The sequence below is a fragment of the Taeniopygia guttata genome, chromosome 1A (assembly GCF_048771995.1).
Source record: "Taeniopygia guttata chromosome 1A, bTaeGut7.mat, whole genome shotgun sequence".
Classification (NCBI taxonomy): Eukaryota; Metazoa; Chordata; class Aves; order Passeriformes; family Estrildidae; genus Taeniopygia; species Taeniopygia guttata.
In genome coordinates this window covers 39466638-39486328 of record NC_133025.1, presented here as the reverse complement: position 1 = coordinate 39486328, position 19691 = coordinate 39466638, and the positions used below count along the sequence as shown (strand labels likewise).

The following is a 19691-nucleotide window of genomic DNA, read 5'->3' as shown; positions in this document are numbered from 1 at the left end:
TAGCACTACCCTCTGAGATAAACATTCATTTTTCTGGTAAATTTCTGTTATAGCCAGCTACAAGAACAGCAGTCACATTATTTTGCCCTTTCCTCATCACATCTTTGGAATTGACAAAAGCTTCTATAACTATTAAGAAAACAGTGCAAAATTAAATACATTATTCTAAAATATTAAAGCATTTAAAAAACTGCTATCCATTTTCAATAAGCATTTCCTGCAACTACTGCCAATTATTTTATTTTCAAAGCAAAAAGAAACATGTTTTCTTTGAAAGCTCTGAAGTAGCTTTAGAAAACCTATAAGGGATTGAGAACTTTGATCAAGCAGCCACAGAGAATATTCTGTCTTAAACATTACAAAGAAGGGAAAAAAGAGGGGGAAAAACAATTGCTAATTATCATCTTGGTAACATTTTTAAGCAGGCTGGCAAAACTAAAGGATTAAGTGACTCAGTGTCAAACAAAATATTAAGTATCACTCCTTTATATAGGGATTCATAAATACTAGAAAACCTAAAGAACATTTTCAATAACTCCTGTAAGTATTTAAAACTTTGGTGACAAAATGGAGAATCTTTCAGCTAACTGATAAGCATGTCTCTTCATACTGTATAAAATGAACTTTCATGTACATGCATAAGATTCAAACTTTCCCCAAAACTGTACACTGACTATTGGTTTGGAATTCCCATGCAAAAGCAAGAGAAATGAAAATTATTAGAGACTTAAAATTAATGTGACTTGGGTCATAGTGACCATAGGTCCATATTGAAAGGACTAGTCAGTTTTGAGCATTGCCTTTGAAATAAAAAAAAAAAAATTAAAATTAAAAAAAAATTTAAAACCCCACACAACAGACTGAAAACACACCTTCTTACAAATCCCATTTGGTTATTTGTTTCTGAATACTTTGAATGAGGAAGGCTCTGAGTATCAGTGATGAGAACTGAAAGAAAATTTTGTTTTCAACTTAGATGTTTCAACAGAATACCTTCCCTACTTCTGCCCTTGGGGAGTAGGATTATGTATCAGCACAAAGCTTATGTATTTCTGGAGGAGTGCAAAACAAACAAACAAACAAACAAACTTGTAAGCCATCTACACACAATTAGTTTGCAAACATTAGCACTAATGAAGCCTGCTTTGCCCTGAATGCACATACTGTGGCAAGAGACTTCATGCCTGATATTAATGAAGCTTTTAAGTGCTTCACCTTTGAGAACATTGTTCCTCTGTCAAATTGGCTTCTCCTTGACTGATGGACACTAAAGTAAGTAAGTAGAAAGGTGGACAGAAATTCCAAGCATATTAATGCAATCTTTTTGTCTTTTAAAATAAGTTTACACTAAAACTAGTTTTTGAGACAATACCATCCAGAGATTGTTAATTTGCTAAAGATCTTCTGTGAGATAGAAAATTAGCAAAATTTATTTACAGTTCAGTAATATCAAACCTATTTTCTGTCACTTTATGATCTGTGCTAAATTTTGGCCTAAACAACATTTATAGCTAGACTATAAATTCTAGAAGTAAGTTTGGAACTAACATCTGTTTGTCGAGGCCATTTTAGGAGGATACTGGGAAGAAAGTATTAAAAATGTTATTTTGTTGAACATGTAGAGAGAATTTAACAATGAGATGTCTAAAATTTCCAAGTTTCAAGTTTTATGAGGGAGAGTTTTGATATTAAATTCTTTCTAGAGTACAAACTAGACCTTGAAGAATTAGAAATGGAAGATATTCAGTAGGAAACGCAATTATGCTCATCACCTGTAATTGCCAGACATGGGTTTAATATATTTCTGTTTCTCTGACTAATAGCAAATTACCTGCTTCCAGTACCTGGCATCAGGTCTTTGGTTCTTAGAAAAAAATCTTCTAAATGTGTTGCCCCCGGCCCCTCCACACAAGGAATTATGCTGTTGAACCAGTCCATTCCCTTGATTCCTGGAGCCCTCAATGATTGTGACAGACATCCTGGTACCCCTTACAGTGCTGGGCTGACAGGATGGTACTTTCCTGGTTCATGCCTGAAATGTTCTGTCAGCAGTCACATCTGCACTTACAGATTAGACATAGAACTGTCAGCTTATCTTTTCCCAATGAGGTTTTCTTAAGCTATCTCACTCAGTGATGTAGATCTCAACAAGCCTTATTCTTGCTTGCTAATTGAGAAATGCCCTGGGGTCTGAAGACTGCATTACAAATACAGTGACTGATCAACTTTCATAAATTATGTTACCTTCAGACTGACAAGTTTGGTTTTGAAGTGGTATCATACAAAACATAGTTCATAAAACAGAAAGCAGGGGACTTCAGCTTTCTGTAAAAATATATCAAAACATTAAGTAGTTTTCAGGGATGATATTTCCCCTTTTAGGATTCACAGGTGGAGGAAGTGAGAATCTCTTGGTGCTTAACACATGTTTTTATGATTATTTACTCGACAGGAGAGAGACACAACAGCATAACTTTCTGAGAAGTTGGTTATATCCAGAGATAAACAATAAAATATTTATTTTATTGTATATCAGCGTATTTACAATACACTGAAAGTTCTTTAGCTTTTCCCCTGAACTCAAAAAATTCTGCTGTCATTCAATTGTCTAGGCATTCTAATCAGCTGTTGACATTTCCCTAAATAATAGTTCACAGTATAAAGATTGGTCAAATACACAGTGATTTTTTCCTACTTCATTTCCTTGCTGGGATTTACAGATTATGTATTTAGATAAGACTTTAAACTTTTTGGCTTTGGTTTATCATTGACCACATTAAAACAAGAATAAAGAGTTGGGTCCTTGGAACAGTACCGAGCTAACATGAGAGCAACTGGGTTTTGTCTTTCCTAAAAGAAAGCCTTCTACAGCAAATTTACAGTCTTGGCACATGTAATTTAATAATGTTTAGGTTTGGCCTGTATTATTCTTCTAAAGTAAAGGGCTATTTTGCAGAAACTAGTTAAATAAAAGTTTTGTTCACATCTTGGCCTGACCTGTTGTATGTTTATGACAAAGTCTGGACTGACATATCTTCTAATAAGCTTCTACAGATAACTTGTATTTACACCTCTCTTTCCTTAAGATTTACATTTTCATTGGACATGTTTCTGCTAACAAAGAATGAAGGTAAAGACAAGATCTTAAGATATCAGACTATGAATTAGGAGCACATTCCACTTCCACAATTTATCTTTTTCCCCTCCTGATAATGAGTCTTTCTGATCTGGCTCTGTCCACACCTTATTAAAGGCTTCCATCTTAATTTGAAGGAATATTCCAACAGCCTGTTATAAGAAGTTCATTCCTTGCTAGAGAATATGAAAAAGTCCCTTCAAGAATTATGTTTATATTATTCAATTATTTATAAATTAACGGTGAACTGTCATGATCGTGCTAAAATTGCCTTTTTTTTTTTTCTGGTTTCCTTTATTAAAAAAAAAAATTAAAGCATCTAGCCCAAAATTTGATGCGGTTTTTGTCTGGTTTCTAACTTTTTTTACCCATAATTATCTCATGTGGAGAAAATTCTAAAAAAAAAAAAAAAAAAAAAAGGTTTGGCTTTTAAATACTAAAATGTTATATACCAAGAAATAACTTTATTCTTCCATTATGGCAGAATGACACAGCCCACAGAATCTATTTCAATGACAGTTTCTCTCCTACCACAGCAAACAGATATTCAGGTTGGATTCACTGATCTTTATCTTCAGGAACATATGACAGGACATGCTTTCACAACTGGCATCTTCAAATTATTCCTCTTCTAACATCTGGTTTGTATTTTGCAACACCACCACCCAAAAGTTCTTTACACGGCTGTCCCTTTTTCAAAAAAAGTCCCCTGCATTAACTAGCACTTTCTTCAAACAAATTTTCATATCCATATTTCTAATCAATGTTTGGTACTAGTTCCTCAATGGTTGCATATATCCTCATAAAACACAGGACTATAAAACTTCTTTAAAGCAATCCTAAGGGCAGTCTTCTGAAGTAATAGCTTACAGCATAAGCTAGCAATACTTCGAAGCATTAAGTGGAAGCATTAAGTGGAATGGCAAAGCTGTATCCTGACTTTAGGTATGGTAATTATTTCTTATACCTGAGTGAACAGCTGTGATCATTAGTTTTAGATTACAATTTCTCAGAAGCAAATCACTCTAATTTCTTAAAGCCACTTTGAAATTGCACATCATTTAAACTGGGTCCCCCTTCCAGTTCCAAATGTGTATTTGAGCTCAACAGAGCACCTCTTAAAAAGAAACATTTGGCATCAAAAAAAAAAAAAATGCAGCAGATGGGCAAGGCACAAAGAGGCACAGGGGTTGAATACAGTATGTCAAAAGCAAAAAAAACCCTACCCTTTTCAGATCCTCTGTTCCTCTGTTCCAGTAAAAGGACAACATACAGAATCACAGAATATGCTGTGGGGACCTACATATGGGAAGCATCAATATCACCTCTTAGCCCTGCATAGAATCATCCTCAAGAGTCACACCACGTGCGTGTTGTCCAAATGCTTCTTGAACTCTGTCAGGCTTGGTGCTGTCACCACTTCCCCAAGGAGCCTGCTCCAGTGCCCAATCACCCTCTGGTTGAACAACATTTTCCTAATATCCAACCTAAACCTTCCCTGACACAACTTGAGGCCATTCCCTCAGGTCCTGTTACTGGGCACCAGACAAGAGATCAGAGCGTGTCCCTCTGGTTCTCCTCATGAGGCAGTTCTAGACCGCAGTGAGGTCTCCTCTCAGCCTCCTCTGGCTGAACAGGCCCAGTGACCTCTGCTGCTCCCCATATGACTTCACTCAAGACTCTTCATCACTCTTGTTGCAATTCTTTGAATGCTCTCTAATAGTTTAAGATCTTTCTTATATCATGTCATCCAAAACTGTCCCCAGCCCTCAAGGTGAGGCTGCACCAGCGCAGAGCAGAGTAGGACAATCCCCTCCCTTGCCCAGCTGGCCATACTGATGTACTCCAGGACAGATTTGGCCCTCCTGGCTACCAGGGCACTTACACCTAAGTAGGCTTTCACCAGAGTTTGTATTTCTGCAATTAACAATTGGATGTAGCAGCCAGCTACTGGCAGAATATATCAGCTTACCAAAAAAACCTACATATAGAAAACATGACAGACTTAAATTTTTGCAACTACTGCCAGTATCAGTGGGGCAGGGGGGAAATGAGGAAATGAATTAATTATTTCCTTTAATGAACAGAAAAATTAGCTTCCTTAACAAAGACTTCTAGTATTTTCAGTTAGAAAATTTTGGAGCTGTTTAGCTGCATCTCTTCATATTGACAGGCTTGGAAGAAGTCTGCTGCTGAGAAGCAGTATGGCTTTGGGACTCACAAAAAGGTTAAGCCTGCGTTTCCAGACATGTACATTTGGGCTTCTTTTAAATACATTTTTTTAGAAAAAATACCAGAATTTTAAATAATTTGTGTATCACGGTAATATAACATCTAATCAAAATACTGTAACCATGCCCAGAGGATGAAACAGCAAAGCACGTGACAGACGGATTTATAAAGCTCCCCCTGAGGGTTTGAAGCTATCTGCTACACTACAAGCAAAACAAGTAACTGTATTAAAATATGAATTTATTACCCCACAGAGGTAGTACATTGGTTGTTAACCACCAATGTCATGGAATTGAAGGTCACATATCAAAAATATTTTCTAAAATTTCCCTTTTCATTACTTTTTCATTTACAAGAAAAAAGTACAAACACTGCATGCAATAAGGACAAAGGAAATGAGCTATAATATCTGGCTGATAAGAACAATTCTGCAGATTAATACAGAGATATTTGACCTGTATAGGTTCCCAAGTTTTAATACACACAAATGTCCAATTAATGCACTTTTTTTCTACCTTAACTTTCTCTCTTTTTTCCTTATAATTTCAGAAGATAGTCCAAAGATTTGGACTTAAGTAGGCACTGAAATTCTTTTATTCTAAATATCACAGAGAGAAAACCAAACATTTTAATTAAGATTAGTGTAGACCTGAAGCTAAAAAACATTGAGCAATAAGGACTAAGTCAAAGAGCACCATCTTCATTAATAAACTTACTAATAAATCTCTGCTGCTTCAGAGTAAGGTTTTAGTCTCAGACTGAATTAATTTCCGTTAGAAAACCAGGCTGCAACTGAAGATATACCTGGCTATATCTATGCCAGTTAGCTCTTACACAGACATACCACCTCCTTATTAAATTTATTCAATGTAGATCTGCAGTCACAAATATGAGTCAGGCAGATGAACAGTGAAGAAGCTACACTGACACCTGTATATTCAGTATTTCACCTGATGATGCCAGGGGTAATTATCAGAACACTGAGGAGCCATCTGGGTATTTCAGAGCCTTGGAGACCAACCTGAGAGCCCAAGGACACATCAACCCTTTTCGTTTCAGTGCGACCACAGATTGCTGACAACATGCCATACCATGAGCAGGGCAGCGCCAAGGCAGAAATGGTTATTTAGTAGGATATACAGCTAATATACTACCATATAGATAGCGGTCTATGCTGGAGTAAAAACAATTTTCTGGTCTGAAAATTAAAAGAAACCCACCTTTTTAAATCCATCAAAACCACATCTTCGAAATATATCAACACAGACCTATCAAACCAATAATTAAAATAGAAATAGATATTAATTGTGCTTGGTCTTCTTTGGGGTGGTTTTTTTTGTTTGTTTGGTTTGGTTTGGGGGTTTTTTGGGTGGTTTTTTTTGGTTTTGGGTTTTTTTTTTGTTTGTTTGGTTTGTTTTGTTTTTTGTTTGTTTTTTCAAAAAATTTGGGTTACATATAGTACCTAAAGTGCAATTGCAGGTAAGAAGTAGGATTATATATATCAAGCAATCTGCCACAACTTCAGCCAGGACATAATTTTATCTGAAAGTATCCCACCATCAAGTAAGAAGCACAATTTTGAGCAAGTAAGGAGTTTTTCTTTCCTTTTTTCAAACTTCAGTATTAGAGATGAAATCCTGAAAATATTTATACTACAGATATGCAAAACACAAAGGAAATTAAAACTTTTCAAAGTTTACGACTAAATTATTAACACTTCCTTCTTATTTAGAAAGGTCTAAGATGACAACAGTGCTAACTTATTTTGACTACGAGGTGTCCTGACAAAGAGAGTGCTCATAAATACTTAAGTCAAATTATAAAATTAGCAGATATGTACCATCTGGCCAGCTTCAAACTTTGTGCAGTAGTATCAGTATAGTATGATGCAGCCAAGGGCCATACCCACTAACCTTGCCTTTAAATCCATTTTTGCAGTCTTTACCAAGGTCCCTGAAGTTATCCAGCTTTTACAGAAGTTGACTGAAAAAATTAATTGCACTCTTCCAAGCAAAAATGCCATTACTAGAACAAAGATACATGGAGGGGGTTTGGTTTGGGGTTGTTTTTTTTGATTGTTTTGAGGCAATTTTTAAATTTTTGGGGTTTTTATGAGATTTTTTTTTTCTTATCTAGCTTAGTGTAGAGGGGATTGCATTGGTATAGTATTGTATGTATGTATGTGAACCAGGAAAAGATCAGAGGAGGTGCAAAGAAAGGAAGGTAAAGATATGCATTATACAGGTACCTCCTAGCTGAGAGGTGTTTCAAACTGGGATAAAGATACATAGTTGAGTAATTTTTGTTATGGAAGAAATTATCCTTGGAATTTTCTTTAAAACTAAATAGGATTGCATAATCATGGAACCTGGTATCTTTCAATCCATATTCTCAACCAGAATTACCCACAAACTAGCAAGTTCTTGGCTAACAGCTCAGATCAGAAGAGGTAAAAATGTAATTGCTTAAACAAAGAAACAAGGAAAAATCACTCCACAAGATCGCTAAAGTTGACTTTCCACAGATTTCAAATTACAAACAGCCAAAAATGCTATACATTAAATAGTCCAAAGAAGCAAGAATTAAAGTTTAAAAAACAGGCATTTCTTCTGTTTTAAAACTTGTGAGAGCTATTTTGTGGTGATGTTTTCCTACTTTTAATAATGTTTTAAGGAGAAAAGTTTCCAAGTATAGAGATAGAACTATAATAAACATGTATTTTAGGAATAAATCATAATCCCAAAATCCCTACTGAATGAACACCACTATTACTGCAACCTTCACTGTACTCTACAGCAGTACAAGCTGCCCGGGATACTTTTAAAACATGTAGGCTAAAACATGCAAAAAATGTATCCATAAACCCCGAAGTTCTGTTTTCTGGGAGAGGAAGAATTTACAGAGACTCAATACAATTCTACCCCCTATTTTCCCTTGCTTCTTCATTGCCTTTATTAACTCAGTATGTCCCTACACTCACTTTAAAGACTTTGTTGCTATGGGAATTTATTTCCATATTTTATTGTCGAGGAGAAAAACAAGATTTTGGTGATTAAATGTCACAGAAGCTCTGACTTTTGTACAACCTAATCAAATCTCCAGCCTAAAAAAAAAATAAATCTGTGTATGTGTTTGAAAGTCTTACAGTTCTGATCATAAAAAGGTGCATATGTTCTACCTGGCATTTAAATGCCAAGTACAAAAATTCTCTCTCCCTTCCCCCAAAACCTTTTGCATAATTTTTAATGTAATTTCCACATACATACTTTTAATTAGTTTCCTAGAAACTCAAAAATAAAACATATTTTGTTTTCCCTTTCTCCCAGTGAAGGCTACTCGAAGTATCAAGACATCCTTCTCTTTTATAAGTGACATTCAAGGTTAGTGAGGCTGGAAATTCACCTCCTAGTAACTGACCCATAAAGACAGCTACAAAATTTCACGCATGGGTTCCTTCCCTCCCCATACCTAATCTATACTGCTGGTGGGAAAAAAATGCATGCAAAAGGCACAAAGTATTGTTCAGTTCCTCCAGTAAATATGCCAAAAAGTGTTTGCTTTCTTCTATCACAACTGGCTGTTTCCACTGTAAATCTCATACACTTGTACTTCCTCCCTTTTTAATACTGTAACTGTCTACATAAGACAATGTTTAGAGCTACTCACAAAGAAAAAGCATGTATGTAATAATTAAATCATTACGATTTAAATAAAACTGAGCTTAAGCCAGAAAATTCAAAATTAAACCTATCATCAATAAAATTCTCCCTTGTGGCTTGGGGTTTGTCTATGGTTCTGCTCCTTCAAAAGAAGTTCTCTCAGGTTCGGAACCAGGGCTCATGTTCACGTACCAGGAATGGCTCTCTCTTGGGCAGGACTCTAAGAACACAACTGAAAATGCAGCTCTATAGAATAGACTCGGGCAATGCTGTCAGAGAACTACAGCACTGAAACTTAGATGACCACAGTTAAGATGCTCAAAAAATCAGGAGCCTGACCTTCACACTTTCATCAGCCTTATCTTTCCCCAAAGTGCTGAGACAAACTGCTGGAAGTCAGAAGTCAGAGCATCCAGAAGCCGCACCTGCTCCCTAATCTGTCTCATTCTGATTGAGAGCATACTTCCAGGTTTTGCCTCTTCTGACACTATTATTGTATGTCTTGACTTCTGGGAGCAAGAGGTTTAGCTTGCTATTTACCTGTGATTGACCAAGTGCAATGGGTTCATTAGGTAAAGCTCATCAGGAGCTACAAGCATCGCACAGTTCATCAAACCAGGACATTTAGGTGTCTAAACATGACATTAAGAGGCCAATCTAAAGTACTTATGATTGAACACACAGGCACAGGTATAAACTTTTTGTGTGGCATTTAACACAGTGTACTTGATGAATACAACCATGAATGCATACATTTTAATCATGGCACTAAACCAGGTTTAAGCAGAAAAGCATAAATCCTGAGGCAAATCTGCACAAAAGGAATTACACCAGGAAATGTTTAACTCATTAAAACACCACTAAGCTTTAGCACTTGTATGGTGTTTTTCCCATTCTGAGGCCAGTACCTGGTCAACTGACCCATGGGAGCAGCAGAGCTGGAGGGGAAAGGAACACAGCTTTCAAGCTAGTGAATAAATGGAAAACCAAAGATTGGCCAAAGCTACATATATTTCTTATTCCTCAAAGTTTACAGAAACCCAAGTCCCCTTATCACAGCATAAAATACATTTAAGCATTAAACATTGACTAACCCTACCAAAAAGCATGAAATTTAACTGTTCTTTAATACTGATATCTTAAATAGGAATTTTTTTCAGCTTCTGGGGAAGCAGTTTTACAAAGTTTCTTTAATTAGGGAGCTAACTAATCACTGAGATGAAGAAAAACCTACTTCTGCAATAATGCCTAATATTCTGAAACTCAGTTGTTGGACAATATGATAAGTTTGGTGCTTTCAATTGATTCCTGAAATATTATGAAAACATTAAAAAATAATAGAGTAACATTTTCTGATTGGTATTATTAGCAAAGATTTTGTAGAGTCAAAAGTAGTGAGTGCCTCAATACCCTTCAATTAAAAGCCACAATGAAAAAGTCGTGCTGTTGACATCAGTAATTGGCATGTAACCTCAGAATGAAAGACAAGTGCTAATAAAAACTATGCAAAGCCTATGGAAACTTTTTTTATCTTGTCCCTCTTAAAGAGATCCCTTTAAGCGAGGGAGGATGCACTGGTTTTGTCTGGGATAGAGTTAATTTTCTTCATAGTAGTTAGAATGGGGCTATGTTTTTGGGCTTGTGCTGGCAACAATGTTGATGTCACAGGGATGTTTTAGCTATTGCTGAGCAGTGCTCACACAGCATCAAAGCTTTTTCTACCCCTCACACTGCCCCACCAGTGAGGAGCTGTGAGGGGGCACAGCCAGGACAGCTGATCACTGGGATGTTTCAGACAGACGGCATCATGCTCAGCATACAGAGCTAAGGGAAGAAGTAGGAAGGGGCAGATATTCAGAGTGATGGTGTCTATCTTCCCAAGTAAGAAGAGTGCATGATACAGCCCTGCCCTCCTGGACATGGCTGAACACCTTCCTGCCCATGGGAACCAGTGAATGAAGTCCTTGCTTTGTTTGCACATACAGCTTTTGCTTTACCTATCAAAGTACCTTTACCTCAATCTCTAAGTCTTCCTCTTCTCCACCCTAAGGGGAGGGAGTGAGAAAGTGGCTACGCTTAAACCACAATAGGGAAGAATGGAGCAACACAGCATACTTTGTACACTACCATGCAGTATAATCTTATGTAGGACTGAAGACAGTAACAACCTTTCCCTGGCAAACCAACCTCTCTGGTAAATAGAAGGTACTCCACAGTTCCTGTAAATATGAAAAGCTGTCTTTCTTTTTTTTATTTACTTTTTTATTAAAAAAACTTTGCCTTTTTAATCCTTCTAGAGAAGCATTCTCAAATACAAGCTCCTAAATATTACTGTAGACTTCAAGTGAATAGATAAAAGTAATGGGGATTTTAGTGGCAATTCCAATGAAGACATTACAGATTTCATATTAAAATATGATCCATAGTATGTCAGTGTCAGCGACTTCAGCAAGACATCTTATGATTCTTCATTTTTTACAAGATACAACTCTGATAAATTTGCCTTAAGATGCTGTATTTCTGTCATGTGTGATCTGTTCCAGTGGTTTAAATCACCCCATAAAAATATTTTCAGGAAACAACAGCTACTTGTATATATTGATGTCCAATTCAGTACCACTCCACCGACATCACAGGGACCTGCAGGAGATCAATATCTCTGAAAAGACAGTGGAGGCCAATCTTGCTTTTCTTATTTCAGGATTAAACAGAAAAGCAGCAAGGAGCTGTGGGAACTACAGGAAACAGCAGTATTAGCTACTTGAAATTGTCAAAGGAGCAGTAAACTGGAAAAAGCTTATTTTATCTAGGAAATATCTGGTGGGGGGAGCGATGGTCAAGACCACACAGGCCTCATGCTGTTGCCATCCAGCAGAGTGAAGAGAAAAGCATCAGGCTGGCTCATCCCCAAATATGAGCAATGTATGCGCAGGCACATTCATCTCACTGTTTTCAGCATTTTGTACAGCCTTAAAGCTGAAAGGAAAATTAACCTCCAGCTGACTACTGCAGAATGAGAGATGCTAGGGATAAACGGGGCCCCAGCTGGCAATGGAGCCCCCAATCTCTTACACAGTTCTTGAAATGCTACGGGTTACCCAGCCCACAAATGCAATACTTAACAGCTCAGTGCACTTGAATATGTGACTCTTGTTAGACAAAATGAACCCTGTGAAAGGTCAAATCATGTTTTGGAGCTGTAAGTTATTCATTATTTTTAACTGGAATAAAAGCAGTCTCTATGAAAAGCATATTTACTAAATATCTGACTCCAAGGATGAAGTCTGTCCTACAAAGGAGTAGCTGCTGCCCTAACAGCCTAAACATTGTAAATACTATACTTCAAAGACATGGAGACAAGTCTGGACCATGCACACCCAAAAGAGAAATAACTTACAAAATAATAGGTTTCCAATCAGTTGTGCCAAAATATCAAGACCTCTGGGTAAGTTCAGCATAATAAATTCCTTAGATGGTGGAAAATGAGCAGAAAATAAACCATCGAGTTGGATTCTAAATAATGATGAAACATTACTGCAAAATAGCATAACTTGCAAATGAAGATGGAATAAGCAATAAGCAACACTATTACATTACTAAGACTTTAGAGCTCCTCAGAAGAGGATAAAACTGCAAATTTAAATCAAGAGTAGCATTTTGTTTTGACATTGCTTTTCAAAGCACAGTAGTTCTAAAAGTAGTAACTTCAAAGAAAAAAAAATGCAGAAAGTGGCCTACTTGAAGTTTAGAGGAGTGTTCTCAAAAATCAGTAGCTTTATCCAATGCCCAGCAGCATATCACCCAGCACTAAGACTGTTCCAAGACCAAAAAGAAAGTAGAGTTTTATAAAACATGGTTTGGTGGTTGACCACATCATCCATGGAGACCCCAGGTTTACATCATTACCTTAAATAAAATATAGGCCTCCAATAAAATTGCCTTTTACCAACCAATACTGTTATTATAGCACAGGAGGCTTGATAACGCATCCTGCAATCCAATTTGTGGTTCATGTTAAACTATAGACACCAATAACTAACTCCACATGTGAGACAGACCTCCTGGAGGGAGATTTTAATCAAATATGTGATGGGGAAAGATACATTTTCTTATTTTGGTATAACAAACCCCCTGTACGAACAATATGTTGATCTGGTAAAATCTTACTGTATTGTAGCAGTGCATCATTAGTAGAAGTTACATCTGGTTTAGTTATTTCTGTACAGCAGTTTCTTTACATAAGCCACAGAGCAATAAATACTTTATCATTACTGCTATATTAAAAATGAGCATTAAATGCATTTGCCCATCTTTTTAACTGCTAATGTTATTCAGATCCACTCACACTTTAAAAAAAAACAACAAAACCAAGCAAACAAAAGAAAACCTAAAAAGCTCATAATATGAAAAAATAGCAGCACAGTAGGGTTTATATTAACTTTGTACTATTAATTGGACAGAAGACTGTTGATTAATGCTTCTGCGCTCAAGCTGAATATTTCAAGTACAAAACAATTAAGCCTCTGTATTTGCATATTTTATGTAATAACAAACTTGATCACAGTTCTCTCCTATATTCAAGCTCCCCCTCCCAGCCCTACACCCCTGGTGGTTTTACTTGCACAACTCCAGCTGCTGACAGGTACAATCTCTGATACCTATCACACCTGACAACTCAATCAATCTGCATACCTGCTATGCAACTAACACTGGAAATTACTCAGGGTCTAAAATCCTGAAAAATAAAAGTCTAACTTACTTGCACAAGGCATGCTTTGCCCCAGCAGAACATCACTTTTTCAATTACTCTCATTTCAACAACTCATCTATGACTGCAATAAATACAATTCCATCAAAATCTTCTGATTCAAAGACAGTGAATTCCTTCATGTCAATCAGTCATAATAAAATAGAGTTATCCAAATGAAATGGAGTCCAGCTGACAACTTTTCCAGCCAGTGTGAGAGCATCACAGGCAGACAGGAATACAAGACCTGGCAGCAGAAAAAAAAATCAGCAGCCAAGTTCTACTGAATAATCAATACACAGATGATAAAGAGGTGGATCATTTAATAAGTGGTTACAATATAAATTTTTAAGATGCCTCAAGAATAGCTTCTAAATAAGGGGTAGCATTAATCTGCTCAGCTAGTGGTTCAGCTTTGCAGCTACCTTGTTTAGAAGCCCTGCCAGTCTACTAAAATTGCACTGGGATGTTTTCATTTTCTTGATGTGACAAATCAGGATGCATATGATAACTAACCATGATGGCTACTAGTGATGTAGTAGCCATCATTTAATACCATTGGATACTTGGCCCAAAGATAAAAACACAGTGGAAAAAAATAGGCTTGTCACCCAATACCATAACCTACCATCAGCTGGAGCATTCTTCAAGTTGGTTGTACCAGTTCATACTTTACTGCCGTCCTGAAGATTGTCAAGTAATTTCACTATTCTTTAACCATAAATAATTGTTTATTTATATATATATTATATATTCTGGAAAATGTCATCATTTTCAAAGTTGAACACCATAGTCTGGCAGCATACAAGCCCAGGTCCTTAACCAGCCACTCCCCCAGAGTCATCTCTCTCCATCCCTTGTTTCTGTGCCCACTCTGCATCTTTCTTCTCACTGCTAGTTAGTACAGCTATTTGTAGGGCAATGACAAGGACTGAATATAACTGAACTAAATTCAGCTTTAAAGTAATTCCTAAAAGAATTATCTGGGATAGTTGGGGTGAGGGGTGTGGTGCCTAAGGCTGTTTTATTACCTGCATTTCCTCTCAGTTCAGTTTGCAGCACAGCCTAGGAAACATCTGTATCAGCTCAGCTGGACAGGGCTGAGCTAAAGGTTAGGCAGACTGAAAGGGATAGGACCTTTCTACTGTTCCATTACAAAGCATTCAGTTACTGTTTATTTAGGTAATACAGCCTTGAGCTAACCAACTTTTAAATTATCTTCCTTTCTTCCTTGGCTGCATTCTACACTTTTGCTTTCCAACACACTGCAAAAGACTACAACATTTTCCTCAACTGACGTGTTTGATGTGTTTTTCCTTCCTTTTCTCCTGAAGTTCTCTTCTCCCAGTACTACACTAGGAAAACATGAAGAACAAATTCCAGAACAGGTACATGAACACAATTCTTTCTAATTTTTTCAGGCTGAGCAGCACTCAGCCTCAACATGTATGCAAGAAACATGCAGCCTAGTAATTTAGTGAATTTAAAAAATGCATTTCTGGCCCATTAATTGAAATATTCGTATTTTCATGCAATGTAGTCTTTCCCCATAAAACTGTTTCCAGCAAAAATCAAATCTCCACAAAGGTCTGTAATCTACAAAACACAGAATTACTATTTCTAGCATTATAAATGAAAAAATAAATTTTCAAAACCATCAGCTTTCGGTGCAAGGAAATTCTGATGATGGGTGCAAAAAAACCTCACAAGCCAGGCATCCAAATTTAGAGCTCCACACCTAGGAATAGAGATCTCATGTTCAAAAAGTTGGGATGTGGAAGCTTGGATTTCACCTGTGTTATTCAGGTCTCTTCTGGACCAATTTTACTCTGGCCTGGTGTGGAAAAAGAGGAAGAATGTGAGAACAAGCTTTTCTCAATTAAAACATCAGAAACATCTGCAAAGATTGAAAAATGGGTGTTTAATAATAAAAAATTTCTAGTTGTTCAGAATTTTCTGTCATATTAATGTATTTACAACTGTTTAATTCCATAGGATAGGGTAACACTAGATTTATTAACTAAACTCCTTGAAGCACTTGGAAAAGTCTCATCTTTGTGCCTTTTCATATAAAGCCTGCTGCTGCAGACATACTTTAAGGAAAAAATAAATGCAATAACTTCATCAGTTTCCTATTTGTTTCTGCTCAGTGTTAGATGCACAATGTACCATACACTATTTGGCTACTGACATTCAGAGATCTTACATATGTTATTATACATGAGTAAAAAAACCCAAATATGTGTAAATATATATACATATATATATATCTATATATATGTGTGTGTGTGTGTGAGAATATAAAATTATTCTTTCCCTTTCCAGGAATGAATTTGGTCAGAAAAGAGCATAATAACTAATTTAACACCTTAGACCAATTTAAGAGGAAACTACAAGTGACTAGGTGTTTTGGGTTTTTTGTTTGTTTTTTTTTTTACCCTACTACTTTCCTTTTCTATTACAGCTATATAGTCTGTACTAACAGAAATTATCACTGCTTTATCAAAAGGTATAATTTCTTTACAATTCATTTGGAAAACAGAATTTTCAGATCTAGGTTTGAGATAAGCAAAGCAATGAAACAATACATTTTTGCAATCTACATCTCACTGAATAATGAGACAACACATGCCCAAATGAAACACTGCTTTCCTTTTCTCAAGACAGTATTTTTCTGAAAGATAGCTATTTTACTGAAAACAAAATTACATATACTCAGCCTACTCATTTGTACAGCAAATGCTGTAAACGACTCTTGGTTTTAACTGAGGTTTCTGGGTACCACTAAAATACACATAGTTTTGTGAGTGGGAAGCTAGGGGATTTGGTGAGCTTGTTTGTTCGCTTATTTTACTTGTTTCTTCTTGGGGAAGAAGTTAAAAAATAGGAAATACTTATTTGATTAAGACAATAATACTAGGGGAAGAAAAAATACGTGTCAAAAGCATGCACCAAGTCCTGTGCATCTCTGTTAAACTAGAACAATAAGAGTTTTATTTTTGCCTCAGGGAGCAAAGCTGATGATATCAGCTGCCAAACTTGCACGCCTGACCAAACTAAGCTGAGTTTGCAAGATACAAGAGGATAAAAGCACAAATGAATTCTTTGCAAAAGGCAGTCAGATATCCAGTGCTTCACAGTACACAGAATGAGGGAGCTGCTGGAAGTAAGGAAAGTAATTGAAGAAAACCAAGCTCAGCATTGAGTCATAGCAATGGCTAATAACACATTGCTTAAACAAAATGTAAAAAGACCATACTAAAGCTCTTGAAGTGTTCTTTCAGCATTAAACATCTGAGCTTATTTTTGGGAGCCAACTAAACTACTAAGAATTATTGTGTACTCAAAAACACATTTAGCACCTGTTTAACAGTAAATGGTGCCTCAGAAATAGCTTACCACAAAGGAGACTCACCTTGTATAAAGCAGAAATGATCTGATGCATTTTCAGTCGATGAAATACAAAGATATCGTACACGGCTGAAATGGCCAGAACAGTCACTCCTTGCTCCTTCCACAGCATGCTGCATCCTGCACACAGCCCTGTTCCCAAGATCCAGCCCCAAGTACTTGGTGAGGAACCTCTGGTAGAGCAGTGCTTCACGTAACACATGAGGGAAAGCAGAAAGAAGAGGCAGGCTCCAACGTCTGCCCTCCCTACAATCCCTGCTACGGCTTCTGTGTGGATGGGATGAGATGCAAACAGCAGGCCTGCTATCAAGGTCCAGTACCCGTCACCAAAGAGAATCCTGGAGAAGTTTGTGAAAAGGCCAGTGACTGTTGCATGTAAGAGGACATTTACAAGATGGTAGCCCCATGGATCCATTCCCCCAACAGCATGGTTAATGCGGAACGAAAGTGTGCAGAGAGGTCTGTAGGACTTGTGGCTCCCACTGTGAGTAAGCAGTGTCCCCCAAAAGTCATTGTAGAAGATATGGATCCACGGCGTCTCAGGCAAAAGGTCCTGGTTTGTCTTGATAGCTCGACTACAAAAGATAAATAAAAACTTCATTTTAACAGAAGAAAATGGCTACAAATGAAAGGCTGTGAAAATGCAATCACGGTGCTACAAATTCAAGTTTTGAAACGTATCTATTAACTTCCTTGTAGCACAGAATTTCCATATAAATTGGCTTTTAAAAATATTAGAAATAGACATTACACTGTTTCTGCTAAATTAAAACACCCTTCAGTGACATATTTCTGAGTCTAACCCAAGAGTAATCAGTTAAGATTTGCTGAGTTATAATTAAAATGTAAAAGAAATATGAAAATCTTGAAAACACTATTGTTGAAACAATGGATGCACCAGTGTATCAGAACTAAAACCCCAACTGTCCTTTCATACTGGAATTTTAATTTAGATTTTGGAATGGATTTTGCTAACACAGGTAAACAATAAGTATAGAAGTTGGTAGGAGTGTGCAACATTCTTCTTCTGCACAGAGTCTTTTATAATCATCTTGTGCACATTTTGACTGACAACATTTTCTGCAACAACTGCTGAAGTCAGACAACAGAATATTTCACAGATGAAAATACACTTTCTTTTTAAATTTCTTGTATTTCCAATTAAGGAAAAATACAATTTTTTATATTGTATTAGCTTATGAACTCAAGTCTGTCAGCCTGATTAGAAAAAAAATTCTCCAGCTTTCAGCATTTATGCTTACAACCACACTGGCAAGAATTCATGGCAGCCATTAGCAGTCTCTAAGTCTAATTCGTTACTGTAAAAATCTGTCTCCTGTAGTGTTTGTACAAATCCAAAGATTTGCATTTAAATTTATGCAGTGGGAGAAGGTGCGAGACCTGCTTAGTGCAAAGAGATGACTAGAATTTAATTAGTTACTTGTATTTAAGCAATTATTTAAAGATGTGTTGTTTTTAGTACTGAGCTTAACTCATTTAGCATTTATTTTGTTAAAGTAATAACGAATCTAGCCAGCTCAAGACTCTTCTATTCAAAAAACCAGAGAGATTATTTTTATCTCATTCTCTCTTCAAAACCTCTATCTGTCTTACCAATAAATAACCTCCTATAATAAATAATTTTTCAATTCAGATGAGGAAGAAAAAAAAAGGTGTAAAACTCAAAGCCACATTTAAAATGCATGACTAATTCATATTCCAAGACTCCTGTCACATTCTCCATTTCCTTAGAACCTGTAAGCAAATCCCTTTTTTTTTTTTTTTTTTTTTTTTTTTTTTTTTTTTTTTTTTTCCTGTGGTATTCATTTCAGGAATGTTGTCTTGTTCTGGGAAGAAAAATGCTCAAAACTGATATACTGCACCACAGAATCTCCATGCAAATACTCCAAATACCACACAGCTCAGCATTTCCATTGTCCAGAGCATCCTGCTGTAATGCTTTCAGACATGCTTCCTCTCAGCATGTCCTTTTGTCTTTGAGCACATAGAGGTTATAGAGAGGTCAGTTTAAATCCTTTAAAGATCTGATGATGCTTTTTAGAATATTTGAAAATTTTCATTTTGACTTCTGCTTATGCAGTGGATCAGGTTGCCTGTATTTGTTTTCCCAAGCCCACACACATTTTTCTCATTTTAGGTGAGTCACAAAAGAACACTGGAGGAAAACAAGACTGTTGTTTCCACATTATTTATCTTGTCCTTCTGTGTTGTCTTTTCTTGAAACCTAATTCCTCTGCTTGTGATTTCCTTTTGTAGTATAACTCGAAGAACCACTATCAGAAAACTAGGAATTTGGCAAAAATAAAACAGGTGTCAGGCAAGAAAGAGTCCTTTCTCTGAGAAAAACATAATATATTAGACAACAGCCTCCCAAAGGCTAAGAATGGCTATCAGATGTCAGGATTTAGAGCTGAAACCCTGAACTGCAAAAGGCTTTTTTCTTGGGGAAACATAAGAAAGTAAGTGGCAACAAAGTTGCCAGCCC

General features: G+C 36.5%; 1 protein-coding gene across 3 annotated transcripts in view; it reads right to left on the bottom strand.

Moving 5' to 3' along the window:
• The window catches only part of TMTC2 (transmembrane O-mannosyltransferase targeting cadherins 2), a 267444-nt gene that overhangs the window by 150839 nt on the left and 96914 nt on the right, over window positions 1-19691 (bottom strand). For 2 of the 3 annotated variants that reach the window (XM_072923133.1, XM_030260616.4), the window contains exon 2: window positions 17190-17760. The exons of the other annotated variant lie outside the window; for it this stretch is intronic. In XM_072923133.1, coding sequence (XP_072779234.1) covers window positions 17190-17760 — 571 coding nt within the window. The remainder of the gene's footprint in view (window positions 1-17189; window positions 17761-19691) is intronic. 3 annotated transcript variants of the gene reach the window in all.